The sequence below is a fragment of the Erinaceus europaeus genome, chromosome 14 (genome assembly GCF_950295315.1).
Source record: "Erinaceus europaeus chromosome 14, mEriEur2.1, whole genome shotgun sequence".
Lineage (NCBI taxonomy): Eukaryota > Metazoa > Chordata > Mammalia > Eulipotyphla > Erinaceidae > Erinaceus > Erinaceus europaeus.
In genome coordinates this window covers 24,328,116-24,344,022 of record NC_080175.1, presented here as the reverse complement: position 1 = coordinate 24,344,022, position 15,907 = coordinate 24,328,116, and the positions used below count along the sequence as shown (strand labels likewise).

General features: G+C 39.2%; 1 protein-coding gene across 1 annotated transcript in view; it reads right to left on the bottom strand.

Moving 5' to 3' along the window:
- The window catches only part of CFAP43 (cilia and flagella associated protein 43), a 114,242-nt gene that overhangs the window by 38,927 nt on the left and 59,408 nt on the right, over window positions 1-15,907 (bottom strand). Inside the window, exons 17-20 of the mRNA XM_060171372.1 lie at window positions 14,354-14,498; window positions 13,030-13,131; window positions 12,190-12,267; window positions 10,444-10,569 (exon numbers count right to left, since the gene is read on the bottom strand). Of these exons, the coding sequence (XP_060027355.1) occupies window positions 10,444-10,569; window positions 12,190-12,267; window positions 13,030-13,131; window positions 14,354-14,498 (451 nt within the window). The remainder of the gene's footprint in view (window positions 1-10,443; window positions 10,570-12,189; window positions 12,268-13,029; window positions 13,132-14,353; window positions 14,499-15,907) is intronic.

Here is a 15,907-nt window from a genome sequence, read left to right as displayed (position 1 = left end):
ATCCAACAATACCACTCTTGGGCATTTATCCAGTGGACATCAAACACTAATTTGAAGGGACATATGTACTCTGTGCTCATAGCTGCATTATTCACAGTAGCCAGAGAGGAAGCAGTTTAAATGTCATCATCAGATGACTGGCTAAAGAATTTATGGGAAATTTATTCCATAGAATACTACTCTGAAATAAAAAAAAAAGATAACATTGTGTCCTGTGGGACAAAAATGGATGGAACCGGAAGTGACTATACTTAGTGAAATCAGTAAAGAAATGAAAGACAACTATATGTGGAATCTAGAGATCTGATTTACATGAACTTGGGAATTTTGGTGTTGGGTGTGGAGTGGAACTATACACTATAATCTATACACTATAATCTATATACTATAATCTGTAATTATAATCTATGCACTATAATCTATACACTATAACCTATACACTATAATCTATACACTATAATCTATACACTATAACCTATACACTATAATCTATACACTATAATCTACACACTATAATCTATACACTATAATCTTACAGTCATCTAAAGAACTATTAATAACAATTCCCCTTCCTCTCGATTTCTGGCTGTCTCTATGAAAGAAAGATAATAAAAATTTAAAAAACAAAGTATTAATAACAGATAAAATTTTTAAAAAAGAAAATGTAGGGTTGGGGAAACAGTATAATGGTTATGCAAAAGATTTTCCATGCCTGAGGTTCTGAGGTCCTAAATTTAACCCCCAACACCATTATAAGCCAGAACTGAGCAGTGTTCTGGTCTCTCTCTTCCTCTCTCTCCCTCCCTCATTAAAATAAATAAGCAAATAAAATAAATAAATATTTTAAAAAGAAACTGAAAATGTAGACTTTTAAAACAAACAAAGCTCAACTGTGAATTTGCTACCAGTCATGCTGTACATTTAGTGGCAGACTTTGATTTGTCCCAACTCCTACAGTTAGCCTGCACTGAGAAGCACCTGGTTTTGAGAATATTTTCTGAAGCTAATATATGGGCTTGGAATTCCTTTCTGTGAGGACCAGGGTGCAGCACAATTTCTTCTAAGGGCAGGCAAGTCCCATACATGGGCCAAGTGGATATGAGGACAGTGGCCAGGCCATGGTGAACTGAGGTCTAACACCCACAAGCTGGCTGGTGCTGTGGGAAAGCAAAACCACTGTGCCAAGTCTTTCTGTTTTATTAGAGATGTTTAATGTTTTATTGGGACTTCACCTTCTGTGCCATTTCCTAGGCTGCCCAAACTGTCATGTAATTACCATTTCATTTTATGGTGACAACACTTACTGTTTACTCTCTCAACAATACTCAAGCATGTAACACAGTATTAGTAGCTATCATCACCATGTTACATATTAGATTTCCAGAACTTAATTCCTTAACTGGATTTTTACTGAACTTTGGCCTTTTTCCTCTAGCTGAGACCCTGGTAGGGTCATTTGATAACTGGGATTCCTGCCTTGCAGGTGCCACTGTTTCTTCCCAGGGAGCAGTACTTTGCTTCCAAATATGCTGAAAGCCAGCTGAGTCTATGGAGCTATCTTGAAAACACTGTTCTATCTTGGGCCATCTGGTTCTGCTATCATGCCCAATCTGGTGCTAATATGTCTTTAGAAGAGCAGAGCTCATGAAAATAAGCACTAAACGCAGAGGGAAATGGGGACATGAGTGGTCTTTCTCTGAACCAAAGCCTGCCTTGGAGAATCACAGTGGCTCCTAGAGGGATGGCCAGGAACATGGTAAACAAAGAGGAAAGTCCATGGGACAGAGACATGGGGTGGGGGTGGTGTGATCAGGGTGGTTTCATGAGCAAGCCATAAGAGCACATTTCTGGGACCAAGGAGTCAAACATAAGCTTGGAAAGAGAAACAAGTATGGGGGGTGGGGGAGGTGTCTTATCCAAACTCCTTGCAAAATGGTCAGGATGCATGGACTGGGAGAACCTGGTGCTTGAACAGGACAGAACATTACAGGCCTGAGTGAAACCAGGGCCAAGGAGTCTGAGCATGCCTCCTGGCTCAAACCTGAGCTGTGGGATTGAAGCCATGTGATTTGGTTTCCTTAAGTGGGGAAACAATAGTTTATCTTTGTTGGATTGAGCAACACAAAGGAAGTAGTATTTTAATAAGTCCAAGGATTTGGTGCTTCTGATAATTTAAAAGAAATCCTTTCTAAGTTTCAGTGATATGTTTAATCACAAAAATCAAATCCTTTGCTATGATATATAAGGTCTTCAGAGCTGCTAACATCTCCCAATTCATTCTATGAGTCTGCCCATTTTGCTACAGATTTTCTGGTCTTTTCGTTCCTGGAATACTCCAAGTTGTTTCTGCCTCAGGGCCTTTGCTCCTGTTGTTCCCTTTAAAATCTAACATTTTCTTTCCCCAGATCTTTGCAGAGCTGGATCTCCCTGCTAATTAGCTACAAAGACCTCTCTAAGGAGGTATTCTTTGAGTTGGGGCAGTATCTCAGAGGTAGGGCTCAGGATTTGCATGGGTGAGACCTTATTTGGATTCCTGGTGCTGCATATGCCACAATTCAGCAATGCTCCGGTCAGTCATAAAAATAAGTAATTGGGACAATTATCCGAGACAAGAGAAGAAACAAAGGGGATATGGCAGTTGACACTTATCTTCTCTAAACACTTTCAGACTGGCCTTAGATCAGATGGTGCTCAAAAAAGGTATAGAGAAAAAGATTTCAACTCAACAAAGCACTTAGTGGGACTGGGCAGTGGTGCACTCAGTTAAGTGCTCACATAACTATGTGCAGGGACCCAGGTTCAAGCTTCCAGTCAGGGGGAAAGCATCATGAGTGGTGAGGCTGTGCTGCAAGTGTCTCACATTCACTCTTCCTCTCAGTTAACCTCCCCTCTCTGTTACTCTGTTTAATCAAATAACAAGTGAAAAAAGAATATATGGGGGTTGAGAGAGAGGTTGAGAGAGAGAGAGAGAGCACTACCCAAAGCACTAGATTTCTTATGCAGACACCAAGGCCCAGCAATAACCCTGGTGCAATGGGAAAAAATGTGCCTACTTAACCTCAATGTTGGCATGAGGTGGCTAAGGGGCATTCTAAAAATGTTCAAACATATGATGAGTGAAAGAAGGTTGGCATTAATATCATGAAGAAGAGACAAATAATCTTCTTCCCCTTAACCTCACACTGCAGTGATTTTTCTGAGTTCATTTATATGTACTAAGTTTGTATTATTCACATTGTGCTGGTAAAGTTTTTGTTCTATTTGTATAGTCTTGGAAAAGTTCTTCCCACCTTGCTTTTACTTCTTTTTTTTGTTTAATCATTTTTTTTGGGGGGGATTAATGGTTTACAGTACAGTTGTTGACACATGGGTAAAATTCCTCATCTCACCATGACAGGATCTGCAAAACATTCACACCCCCAACTTGGGTCCTTTTCCACCATCATGCAGCAGGACCCTAAAACTCCACCCCTTCCCCTGCATGTAGAGATCTTCTTCCATTCCATGAGGAGTCTCTCGATTTGTGCTAATGATTTGTGTGTGTAGATTTTATATCCTGTTACTCTACTTAATTTATTATTTTCAATAGGTTTTTTGGTGGAGTCTTCTAGACATATATCATTTCATCAGCACATAGTGATAGCTTTATTTCTTCCTTCCAGTACGTATACCTTTGATATCTCTTTCTTATCTGATTGCAAAGGTGAGAACCTTGAAGACTATGTTGAGTAATAGTGAAGACAGCTGCACATTTATGTCTGATTCATAATTTTAGGGGGAAAGCTTTCAGCCTTTTCCCATTGACATTGATGTTTACTATAGATTTGTGTTGGTATGTTTCATATCGGTTTGCTCCCCTTCCCCCCAACTCTGAGAGAATTGGTTTGGCCCTTGCTTGTTTTGCGCCCCGCTTTCTCCCCACCCCCTATGCTAAGGACGTCCAGAGTCCCAGTAGCAGCTGCAGAGGGAGAATGATGGGGAAACATATGGTGTGGTGATTTGCCCGTTTGTGAATAAAGATTAAACTGCAGCTTCTCAGCCCAGCCGTGTGTCCCTGAGTCTCTGTCTCTGTCTACCGCCGTGACGCTAGCCCGGCCTGCTGGAGCCTCCAAACTTTAACAACAAATGGCACCCATGTGGACCGGACTTGCGCATCTCTCAGATAAGTGAAGACAATTTGGCTACCTATGTACTATGGCCTTCTCTTCTGCTTGTGAAGAGATCTCCAAAGGCCTCTGCCCTTTCTTCATGAGACTGTTTCGCTGTTTCTGGAACATTTATCTCTAGACCACTCTGTGGTTTCCACCCAATGCCAGCCCGCAGGAGCCCAACACCAACCTGCATGAGCCGGCTTTCCACCCGCGTGGCGCGGGACATTGGGCATGGGCCCCCTCCAGGCTGCTCGGCCGCTGGGAACAGGGCAGCAGACATGGCAGGGCCATGGGGCAGGGCCGTGGCGGCCTATTATGGCCGCCACCCCAGGGCACCTCGGCCAGCGCCTTCTGCACGGCTGGCCCGCCCGCCCTCATGCTATGAAGTCTGGACAGATCCCGGACCCCCGGAGACCGCGGGTTCCCTGCCGAAACTGGGCCCCCTGGCCGAGATCCTCAGCTCGGGTCTGAAGGCAGATGAGCTAGAACACGCAGAGATTCATCCAGAGATCGCAACCTACAATTCCTAGAAGTGGAGCTGTGCAGGAGGCCCCACCTCCGGATGGTGACCCCCCAACAACAACTAAGACAGTACAGATCTAAATTCATGTTTAAAATGACATGTCTTCGCAACAAAGGTTTCTCTCCTTGTGTATTAAAGACCATGTTTACATGTGTGTTTAAAGTTTGGTAACATTAACTTTAAGGTTAAAAATATAACTTTAAGGCTATATTCTTACCAGACAGAGTTAAATGAAAAAGGTTTTCAACGTAATTCTCATAAAGATAAAATTAACTTACATTTAAAGTCTGAGGTAAAAATTAGTTTAAATATCAATATATTTTAACTAAGTTGGTCAAAAAAAACCCCTGAGCACACCTAGGGTGTGTCTCCCTCTTGAATGGGTGTAACAAAAGGTTAAAAAGACATTGTTGATATGTAAAAGTCTCAAATTCCTTCTCAATTAGAAATGTTAGGTTGCTATGGTTATGCTAATAATTCTCATGCCTGAGGCTTTTTTCTTTCTATGGTTCATGTTTGCCTTTCCACATTTTATTGTTTGAACTTTAAATAGCCTTGGAATCCTTCTGGAAGGGACTTCCAATTGTGATAGAGTTATCAATTGTGGTAAACTTCTAACCTGCTACAAGTTTTGTTTCATAAGTAAGTGAATTGAAGCTGTCAAGTTCTCTACAGAAAAGCAGAATTCTGATGGCTGACATTCCCCATCGAGACAGACGTACAACAATTCACCCCCTGGCAATTCTTCAGTGGACATCTGCTTTGGACTTCTATCAGACTCACTGGTACACTTCAGACACTTTGCACAAAACTAGCAGCTTTCCTTATGCTGCTTCTCAAAGACTGACTGCAGCCATGCCTTGGGACTCTAGGCCTCACCCTCCCCCCATGCTAGAAAATGCCATGGAGGCAAGTACGCCCCCCAGAGGCAGGAAATGTTTTTTTTTAAGCTGATAAAGTTTTGCCCACAGAGGCAAAAAATGGCCCCCTCAGGCTTTCCCTTGGCAGCACACTGGTTCTTGTTACTCGCTTACATGTTTCTCCATGTTTGTGCCAGTTTCTTTTTTGAAAATGCCTGTACGATATAGGTTTCTGTTCACCCCACACCTGATACTGTGGTCATTTAGTTAAAAACAGAAGGGGGAATTGTTGGTATGTTTCATATTGGTTTGCTCCCCTTCCTCCCGACCTCTGAGAGAATTGGTTTGGCCCTTGCTAGTTTCGCGCCCCGCTTTCTCCCCACCCCCTATGCTAAGGACGTCCAGAGTCTCAGCAGCAGCTGTGGAGGGAGAATGATAGGGAAACACATGGTGTGGTGATTTGCCCGTTCGTGAATAAAGATTAAACTGCAGCTTCTCAGCCCAGCCGTGTGTCCCCGAGTCTCTGTCTCTGTCTACCGCCGTGATGCTAGCCCGGCCTGCTGGAGCCTCCGAACTTTAACAACAGGTTTGCCATAAATGGTCTTTATTATGTTGAGGAATTATCCTTCTATTCCCAATTTCTGGAGTGTCTTTATCATAAATGGATGCTGGATCTTTTCAAATGTCTTTTTGGCATCAATTGATATAACCATGTGATTTTCATCTTTCTTTTGTTGTTATGGTGGATTACACTGATTGACTTATGGGTGCTGAACCATCCCTGTTCCCCAAGGGTGAATTCCATTTGGACTTGGAGAGCTATTCTCTTGATACGTTTTTGATTTGATCTGCAAAGATTTTGCTGAGGATCTTTGCATAAATGTTCACCTAGTGTATAGGTATATAGTTGTGTTTTTTTTTTTAAAATAGAATTATTTACTGCTTTGGAGATCAGGGTGATGTTTGCCTCATAAAACATTTTTGGGAGTGATTGTACTTCATTTTTTTTTGCAAGAGTTTGAGGAGAATAAGTGTTAGTTCTTCTTTGAAAGTCTTATAGAATTTGTTAGTAAATCCATTTTGGCCTGGGTTTTTATTATTAGGAATATTTTTGATTACTGAATAAATTACTATACTAGTGATTGGCCTGTTTAAGCTATCTACTTCCTATTGGGATGGGCTGGCAGTTGGTATGATTTTAGGAATGCATCCATCTCATATAGATTGGCTAACCTATTTGCATAGAGATGCTTATAATACTATGGTTCAAGAGATGGTGCAGTAGATAAAGCATTGGACTCTCAAGCATGAGATCCCCAGTTCAATCCCTGGCAGCACATGCACCAGAGGGATGTCTGGTTCTTTCTCTATCTCCTCCTATCTTTCTCATTAATAAATAAATAACTAATCATTTTTAAAAAGAGAGAAAGATGCCCATAATATTCATGTATGATTTTGTGTATCTCCCCATCTTTGGTTGTAATTTGATCTCTCCTGTAAGGAGTATACTACTGTGTTTCCATATGTTGGGACTTTTTCTAATTTTGTGTTTGTTGTTAAAGTTTAGTTTAATTCCATTGTGGCCTGAGAATATACTTGGGATTATTATTTCAATGTTCTTGAGTTTATTTACACTGTCTTTGTGGCTTAAAATATGGTCTGTTGTTGACAGTGTTCCATGTAGACTTGAAAAGAATGTGTATTCCAGTTTCCTGGGGTGATGGGTTCTGAAGATGTCCAATATGTCAAGTTTATCCATCTCTTCTTTTTATTCTCTTGTTTATTTGCCACTCCTATGATTTATCTGTTTAAAAGAATGAAGTATTAAAGTCTTCTACTATACTGCTGTGTTGTTACTGATGTATTTTCACAGCTTTCTCAATGGATGTTTGACATATTTTGATGGCCCACACTGGGTGCATAGATGTTAATAATTGTTAAGTCCTCTTGGTTGACTTATTCCATGAGCAGTGTGTAATGTTCATTCCTAACATTGATAATTTACTTTAAAGCCTATTGTGTCAGATATGAACATAGCTGTCCCAGCCTTTTTTGTGGTCTATTATCTTGTAAGATGATTTGTTACCCTTTTATTTAAAAAAATTATTTATAAAATAAAAAATATCGACAAGCCCATAGGATAAAGGGTACAATTCTACACAGTTCCCACTAACCAGAGATCTGTATCCCACCCCCTCCTTTGAAAGCATTCCTATTCTTTAAGCCTCTGGGAGTATGGACCTGGGATCATTATAGGGTGCAGAAGGTGAAGTTCTGACTTCTGTAATTGCTTCTCTGCTAAACATGAGAATTGGCAGGTTGATCAATATTCCCAGCCTGTCTCTCTCTTCCACTAGTGGGGTAGGGCTCTGGAAATGTGGGGCTCCAAAGTATATTGCTGAGGTTGTTATCCTTTGCTTTGAGCCTGCTTTTCTTCTATCTAGTTAGGTAGGAGTCCTGCAGACAATACATGGTTGGGCTCTTCCCTGGGAATCAGCTGTATTTTCACAAGAAACAGGCTACATACATCCTATAACAGAGATAAACAAATTACAGGGAACATTTGCAAACCTACATAAGTAAACACCTTTACCACAAAATGAAAAGACACCAAACATAATGAATGGTAAGGAAGAATAATTTATCCAGCAATGAATAAGGACAGGAAAAAATTCTAACAAGACAGAAACATATAAAAATTATGCAAGAGGGAGTCAGGCTGTAGTGCAGCGGGTTAAGTGCAGGTGGCGCAAAGCACAAGGACCGACGGGCATAAGGATCCCGGTTTGAACCCCGGCTCCCCACCTGCAGGGGACTCGCTTCACAGGCGGTGAAGCAGGTCTGCAGGTGTCTATCTTTCTCTCCCCCTCTTTGTCTTCCCCTCCTCTCTCCGTTTCTCTCTGTTCTATCCAACAACGACGATGACAACAACAATAATAACTACAACAATAAAAAAAACAAGGGCAACAAAAGGGAATAAATAAAATAAATATTTTTTAAAAAATTATGCAAGAATTAGTCAACGTGTTAATCACAGGAGTGAGAAAAGTTCTATTAATAAATATGGATAAAAATAGATGTGCCTGGGAGAAAAAGCAGGAAACATTTGGAAAAGGAAATTAAATAACTAACAGCTGAAATAGCCAAGTTAAGAGTCAAATTAGCTGAACAAGAAAATAGCAGAGTAAGATAAACCAATGGTTGAATACAGTTGAGGGAGGTGAGACCAGATCAAGTGAAGCAGAAAACAGAATTAGTAAGATCGAGGATGAATTACAGAGAACTAAAAAAGAAGTACAGAAACTTAAAAAGACATCAAGACACTGAAACAACATGAGAGTCATGTGGGATGGCATCAAAAGAAGCAATTGGTCTGCTAGAAGGAGAGGTAGGGAACACATACAGGATGAGATAATAGCAGGAAACTTCCCCACATTAAACAACAGAAAGTACATAAAGGTTCAAGAAGTTCAGAAAGTCCCAAACATAACTGACCCAGATCATAAATAAAATAGCAACAACAAAAGATAAAAGATCCTGAAGGCTTTAAGAGAAAAAAGTCATGTACAAAGGTAAACCCATAAAATTACCAAGATTATTATAAGATTTCTGGGGGTCAGGCAGTAGCCCAGCAGGTTAACCGCGCATAGCACCAAGTGCAAAGACCTGCTATTAAAACCGGTATTAAGGATACCGGTTTGAACCCCCAGCGCCCCACCTGCAGGAGAGTCGCTTCACAGGCGGTGAAGCAGGTCTGCAGGTGTCTTTCTCTCCGCCTCTCTGTCTTCCCCTCCTCTCTCCATTTCTCTCTGTCCTATCCAACAACGACGACATCAATAACAACAATAACCACAACAATAAAACAACAAGGGCAACGAAAGGGAAAATAAATATTTTTTAAAATTATAATAAAAATTACCAGATTTCTTTAACACAAACTCTAAAAGCCAAAAGAAAGGTCAAGATATATATTGAGTTATCAATGAGAATGACTTTTCAGGCGAGAACACACTTTCGTGATAGACTGCCATTCAGACTAGATGGAAGGATAAAAACCTTCTTGGACAAGTAACAATTGAAAGAATTATCACCAAAAATTCTGGAGAAGAGCTTCTAAATGAGTCCCTGTGCTGTGACTTAGCATATAGCACTGCCGAAGAACTGGCTGGAGATAAGTGTCAGCCTGATGGACTGAAGTAACTTGCAAGTGGCCAGAAGCCCAGCGGTCTTCGCCTGAGTGTGCAGTGTGCCTGGAAGCTGGGATGGGGGGCGGGGCCTAGGAGCTGGCTGGCTTGGATTGGGGGTCGGTTGTCCGGATGTTGAGATGGCAGGGGCATGGCGCTTTTCCTGGGCCTTCTACACAAGTGAACTTAAATCTTGGTAATTGCCTTTCTCATGATCTGGTCGATTCTTCCCCCTGATTTTCCGGGTGCCTTCTGAGGCACACGGTGACCCCAGCTGAGGCTTCCTAGGACCAGACTGCTGCTGACTGAACTATATGAACACGTTTGGCTGAACTTTGGGTAAATTATTCTTGCCCTTATGAAACTGGCTTATTTACCCCCTGCCTATAGCTTCCTATTTAATGGCACCTACTATATTAAAGTCCTGTACCCTTGTACCACCCTAATAAACCTTTGATTTTAGCTTGCCCCCAGCCAAGTCCATTATGTGCCACCGCAGCAAAGTCCTTTCTAATTATTTCCAACATTCCTATAAACAGTAACAAAAGGAAGTTACACATAAGAACATCCAAGACAAGTTTAAAATAGTGGCATTAAAATATCTTAAATCCAGAATATCAACAAATGTCAATGGTCTGAACTCACCCACTAAAAGGCACTGAGTAGGAAGATGGCCTTTACTTCTTTTATTGTAGCTATATGATGCTCCTCTTAGATGCACCTACCTTTGCCACTTCTTCCTCACTTTCTTCAAGGAGCCTTTCCAGTTCATCAAGATCCAAACCAAATTCATGCTGCTCTAACTTTGCAACAGCATCTACTGTTTCATTTTCTTCCATCATAGTCAGAACCTGGTTTGCAAGATAGGAGAGGACAGGGACAAAGAATGAAACTTCAAAGAAATGGTTTTCTGAGTCTCTTTTGATAACAATAATATGCAGATGGTAAATCTCTAGTTTTTTAAAATAATTTTTATTTATCGATACTTATTGGATAGAGACAGAAAACAATCAAGAGGTAAGTAGGAGACAGAGAAAGAGAGAGGAAGAGATATTCATAGCACTTGTCATCACTAATGAAGGTTTCCCTATGCAGGTGGAGAACAGGGGCTTGAACCTGGGTCCTTATGCACTGTAATGTGTGCACTCAACTATGTGCCACCACCCAGTACCTAGACAGTTTATTAATCTAAATGTCATCATCAAGTAAAAGATTAGTTTATAGGTCAATTATGGTCATTTAAATGTTAAGGTTCAATTTTTATACATTAATCTAAAAATAAAATTGTATTAATTTATTGATGCTGTTAAAGAATTATTGGCATTTAGATGTACTAAGTGTTATGGGCATGCACTTTAGAAGTTAAGCCTTTTAGAAAAATATAATTAAATTATTAAAGGTGAAATGATATACTGAATTTACTTTAAAAGTATCAGAAATGGTATCAATTAATGTCATGGCCTGAATTCACCTGTTGAAAGGCACAGAGTAGGAAGATGGATCAGAAAACACAACCCAACTATATGCTGTCTGCAGGAACCCCACCTAACTCAACAAGACAAACACAGACTCAAAGTGAAAGGTTGGAAAACTACCATACAAGCCAGTGGACCCACAGAAAAGGGGCAGGTACAGCTATACTCATACCTGACATGATAGACCTTAAAATAAATAAAATTTAAAGAGAGGCCATCTAAATACAACAAACATCTACTGAAAAAGCTACAGCAATAAGTTAACAGCAACACAATAATAGGAGGGGACTTAAACACCCTACTTTCTCAACTTGACATATCATCCAGGCATAAAATCAATAAATAAACGAAGGAGCTAAATGAAGAGATAGATAAACTAGAACCATTGGACATTTTCAGAGTAAAAGTCGTGAAGTTTTTGAGTATTTTGAGAGAGTTTGACTAGAAAGGCTTATTAAAACAAAGGCAATTATTACTTCCAGGATAAATTTAAGTTGCAAAAGTAAACTATAATACATTGTGTGTCTCAGCTTTGATGAATATTTATGTAACTTCAATAGTGTGCATACTGAGTATGGACTTATATGATGTTGCAGTGGTGGGGGTGGGGTAAAAACATAAATATTCATCTTACACTCTTGGAAGTTTATAGTGTCACAATAGAGATATCAAAAATAGAAGTAGCAAGGAGACAGTTTAGGGGGAAAAGGAGGTAAATAATCAAAAACTAATGAAGACACTTCAGAGTGCAAGGTTCAGAATAAAGAAAAGCAGGGCAGATACTGCTTTAAACATATGATTTTAGAATCAAGACAGCTCACCTGGTAGTGTACACACTACCATGTGCAAGGATCTGAGTTCAACTCCCCAGTACTATGTGGGCACACTGCATGGCACAAGGGGACTATCCATGAATGGTGGAGTGGTTATAATGTTCAAAAGAGTAGTTTTAGATCAAGGACCAAATGTAGTAACATACACAGTTATAACACTTACAGTTTTAGCAAGTGCTTTGATTCCTTTTTTTATCTCTTTCCTTTTATTAGAGAACAGTTTTTTTTCCTTTGTGATGGCCTGAAATGGAAAAATTATATTAAATTAGCAATAAAAATGATAGTGATAGTATATCTGTATACAGCCATTTATGTATATATATAAGTATATTCACATATATATATCAATAGGTAAATTATGCTGCACTAGAAACAATTTTTGAAGATCAGTAATAAACAGTATCATAAAGTAACATCACTACAGTACTTTGCATTACTGCTTCTATGCAAATGATCACTGAGGCAACCTGGCACTGATGTCAACTATAAGGCCAATGAAAAGGAAATAATTAAGTAGGAAAAAGGTGGGAATAGTTGACAAAGGAAAACCAAGTCTGCTGTATTACTGGGATTAGGGAAGCCAGCTAAATGCAGGTAAAAGCTGACACTTAAGTCAATTTTCTAAACATCTGAAACCACCATGTTCCTCCTGTTCCTGACCCGCCTTGTCCTTTAAGCCATACTTGTAGCGTTACCCCCCCCCCCCAGCTCACTCCGAGGAAGTATCACTGACCATATCCTTTTCTCTGTCTCAGCTGTGCCCTCCTTTCGAATGTGTTACCCTAAGTACAGTTTGTAAAGTTCAGATGTAACTTAATCTGAAAGGCTCGGTTGTGTGTAGTGTTTGTTTTTGGCAAGCAATTTAATTTTGTATGACATAATGCTTTGCCAAATAGCATCTCATCTTACTTTCCAACTTGACAGTGGGTTCTCATAATCATCAAATATATTTGACACACCTAGAAAGCGTAATTTCAAACCCTTTCCCATGTTTTATAGATACCTCTTGGCTCTTTTGCTGTATCCAGGGGATATCCTTTTTGATATCACTTTGGACTAATTCCTCTTGTGATGAGTCAAAGCTTAGCATCCTAGTGTTGGGCATCTTAGAAAACATTTAAATTGAAAATTTATCGATTTTTTCTCCTCCCACCCTCCTTCATATAATTACTTTAAGGCTGTTTATACTTGTTTATATATACTGTTTATATAGTTATAGAATATCAAGCATCTTGCCTGCAATGTTTTAGTAAGTCCTCACTATAGATAAACTAAAACCCCAAGTCTACCTGATCTGTAGCACTCTTTGTTACCTGGTCTTTTCCCAACCGTGTCTCCTACCATTCTCTCCCTTGCTCATTTCAGCTTCACAGACCCTTTGAGGTCCTCAGACATGCTAAGCTCTTTCGCCATCTGCCATATGTACTCTTGGCAACCCCCATATTTGCATATTGCCACCCTTTCAATTTAGTCACAGTGTAAATATCTTCATGGAGAAGCCCTTCCAGCAGTGGCACTGATCACTCCCATTCAGGGACCAGATCTTCTACTATCAACTCTTTTCTTACTCTTTTATTTTCTTTATGGTTTTATTAGGGAAGTAATGGTTTACAAGACAACTGTTTTTATGTGAGTAGAGTATAATTTCCTTTTTTTAAATTAATGACTTAATACTGATTCACAAAATTTTAAGATCATAGGAGTATAATTCCACAATATCCCCACAAGAGTTCTGTATCCCCATCCCTTCCATTCTCTTTTCTTATTTTTATTGATTTATCTTTCTCTGTTGACCCATAATCTCCTATTCTAAGGCAAGCTCCATGAAGGCAGGCAATTATCAGTCTTGCTTACCTATTTTCTCCTTCAACTCATTGTAGGCTCTTGATAAATATTTGCTAAATGACTGACTGAATGAATGCTATTCTCTGGCTAGCCGACTTCTAAAGAATGCATATGATTTCAAAGTACAGAGAGAATGGTTTGCTCAAATACCAGTACTGACAGCATTTTTTTTTTTTTTTTGTCAAGTGAGCCTAGACCTTGTACTGTGTGGTAAACAAAATCTGAGCTGTAATATTTTTTTTATTACTTTGATAAAGGTTAGATATTTTCTCTAACATGTAGCTCAGACTTATTTTTTAATCTGTGGGACTCCCAGATAAAGGAGAATATTACTATGTGTTAAAAGAAAGTCCCACATACTGTAACGTGTGTGCTAACCAGGTGCGCCACCACCTGACTCCAAGTCCCACATACTGAACATTATTTGAAAAGGAGAGAAAGAAGGGAGGGAAGGGGAAAGAGAAAGAATATTGGAACTCAACTCGTTCATTTTCCTTTTCTGACTCTCCACTCTGATTTTGTGTTATATCTAAATACTCGTTTTCCTTAATCATGGTGTTCTTCAGTGAATTTAAAAGTTGTTGAGAGTATTCGAGAATTTCATTTGCCAAGGCTGCTCCAAATCGCCTATATTAATTAAAAAAGAAACACACACATTGACTACAAAATCACATTTAAAAAAAATCCCCTGAGGGAGAGAACTTACACAAAGAGAATCTTTTCAAAAATGTCAGTAATGCTGTATTTTTTAAAACTGAGCTGTGATTATGTTTTTTTGTTTTCCTTTAAGCAGGCTAGACCATTTTGTATAATTATTATATGTATAGTATAATTTAACACCACAGCATATTTTATTCTTCTTTTATGTTGCACCTTTTCCATTTTCTGGTACACTAGACTATTAACTTGTTTAAATATATATCCTGAGAGCAAATATAGTCACTTGGATTCTCTCCAGCTATAGCAGTCTCCTTAATTAGAAGGGGAGATAAGACAAGGCAACGTGAACTCATATTTAAAAGTTGTAAGGATTCAGAATTTACACTATATGCTTTTTTTTTTTTTTACCTTTTGACCCCTACCTATTTCTTTCACTTACCACTCCCTTTTGGAAATCACCAATCTGCTCTTTGAGTATCAAAGAGTTTGCTTTGTGTGTTCATGTGCTCTTTGTTTTTTAGGTTTTTATAGAAATCATATGCTATTTGTCTATCTCTGAGTTATTTCACTTACTATTAAGCCTTCAATGTCCATCTATGTTGTTGCAAATAACAAAATTTCATTCATTTTGGTGGCAGAATGATATTCCACAATGTTGTGAATATATATATATATATATATATATATATATATATATATATATATATCTTCCTGTCAATATCTACCATCTATGTAAATGATTTCTTTTTTTTTGCCTCCAGGGTTATTGCTGGGTCTCAGTGCATGCAAAACGAATCCACTGCTCCTGAAGGCCATTTTTTTCCATTTTGTTGCCCTTGTTATCCTTGTTGTTGTCATTGCTGCTGCTGTTGTTGGATAGGACAGAGAGAAATCAAGAGAGGAGGGGAAACAGAGGGAGAGACAGACAGATACCTGCAGACCTGCATCACAACCAGTGGAGTGACCCCCTGCAGGTGAGGGTCTGGGGGCTCGAACCAGGATTCTTAAGCTGGTCCTTGCACTTTGCATTATGTGCACTTAACCCTCTGCGCTACTGCCCAACCCCCCCACCCCCCCGTAAATGATTTATCTACCCACCCATCAATGGACACTTAGATTGTTTCTGTATTTGGTTACTGTAAATAATGCTTTGGTGAACATGGGGTTGGTTGCATAAATCTTTGCAAATTAGTTTTTGTTTTCTTGTTTTCTTTGGATAGATACCCAAAAGTGGAATTACTGGATCATATAGCAGTTCTTTTTAATTTTTTGAACAATCTCTATATTGTTCTTTATAGTGGTTGCATTTTGACTACATTCTTACCAAAAGTACACAAGGATTTCTTTTTCTCCATACCCTCACTAATACTTATGAT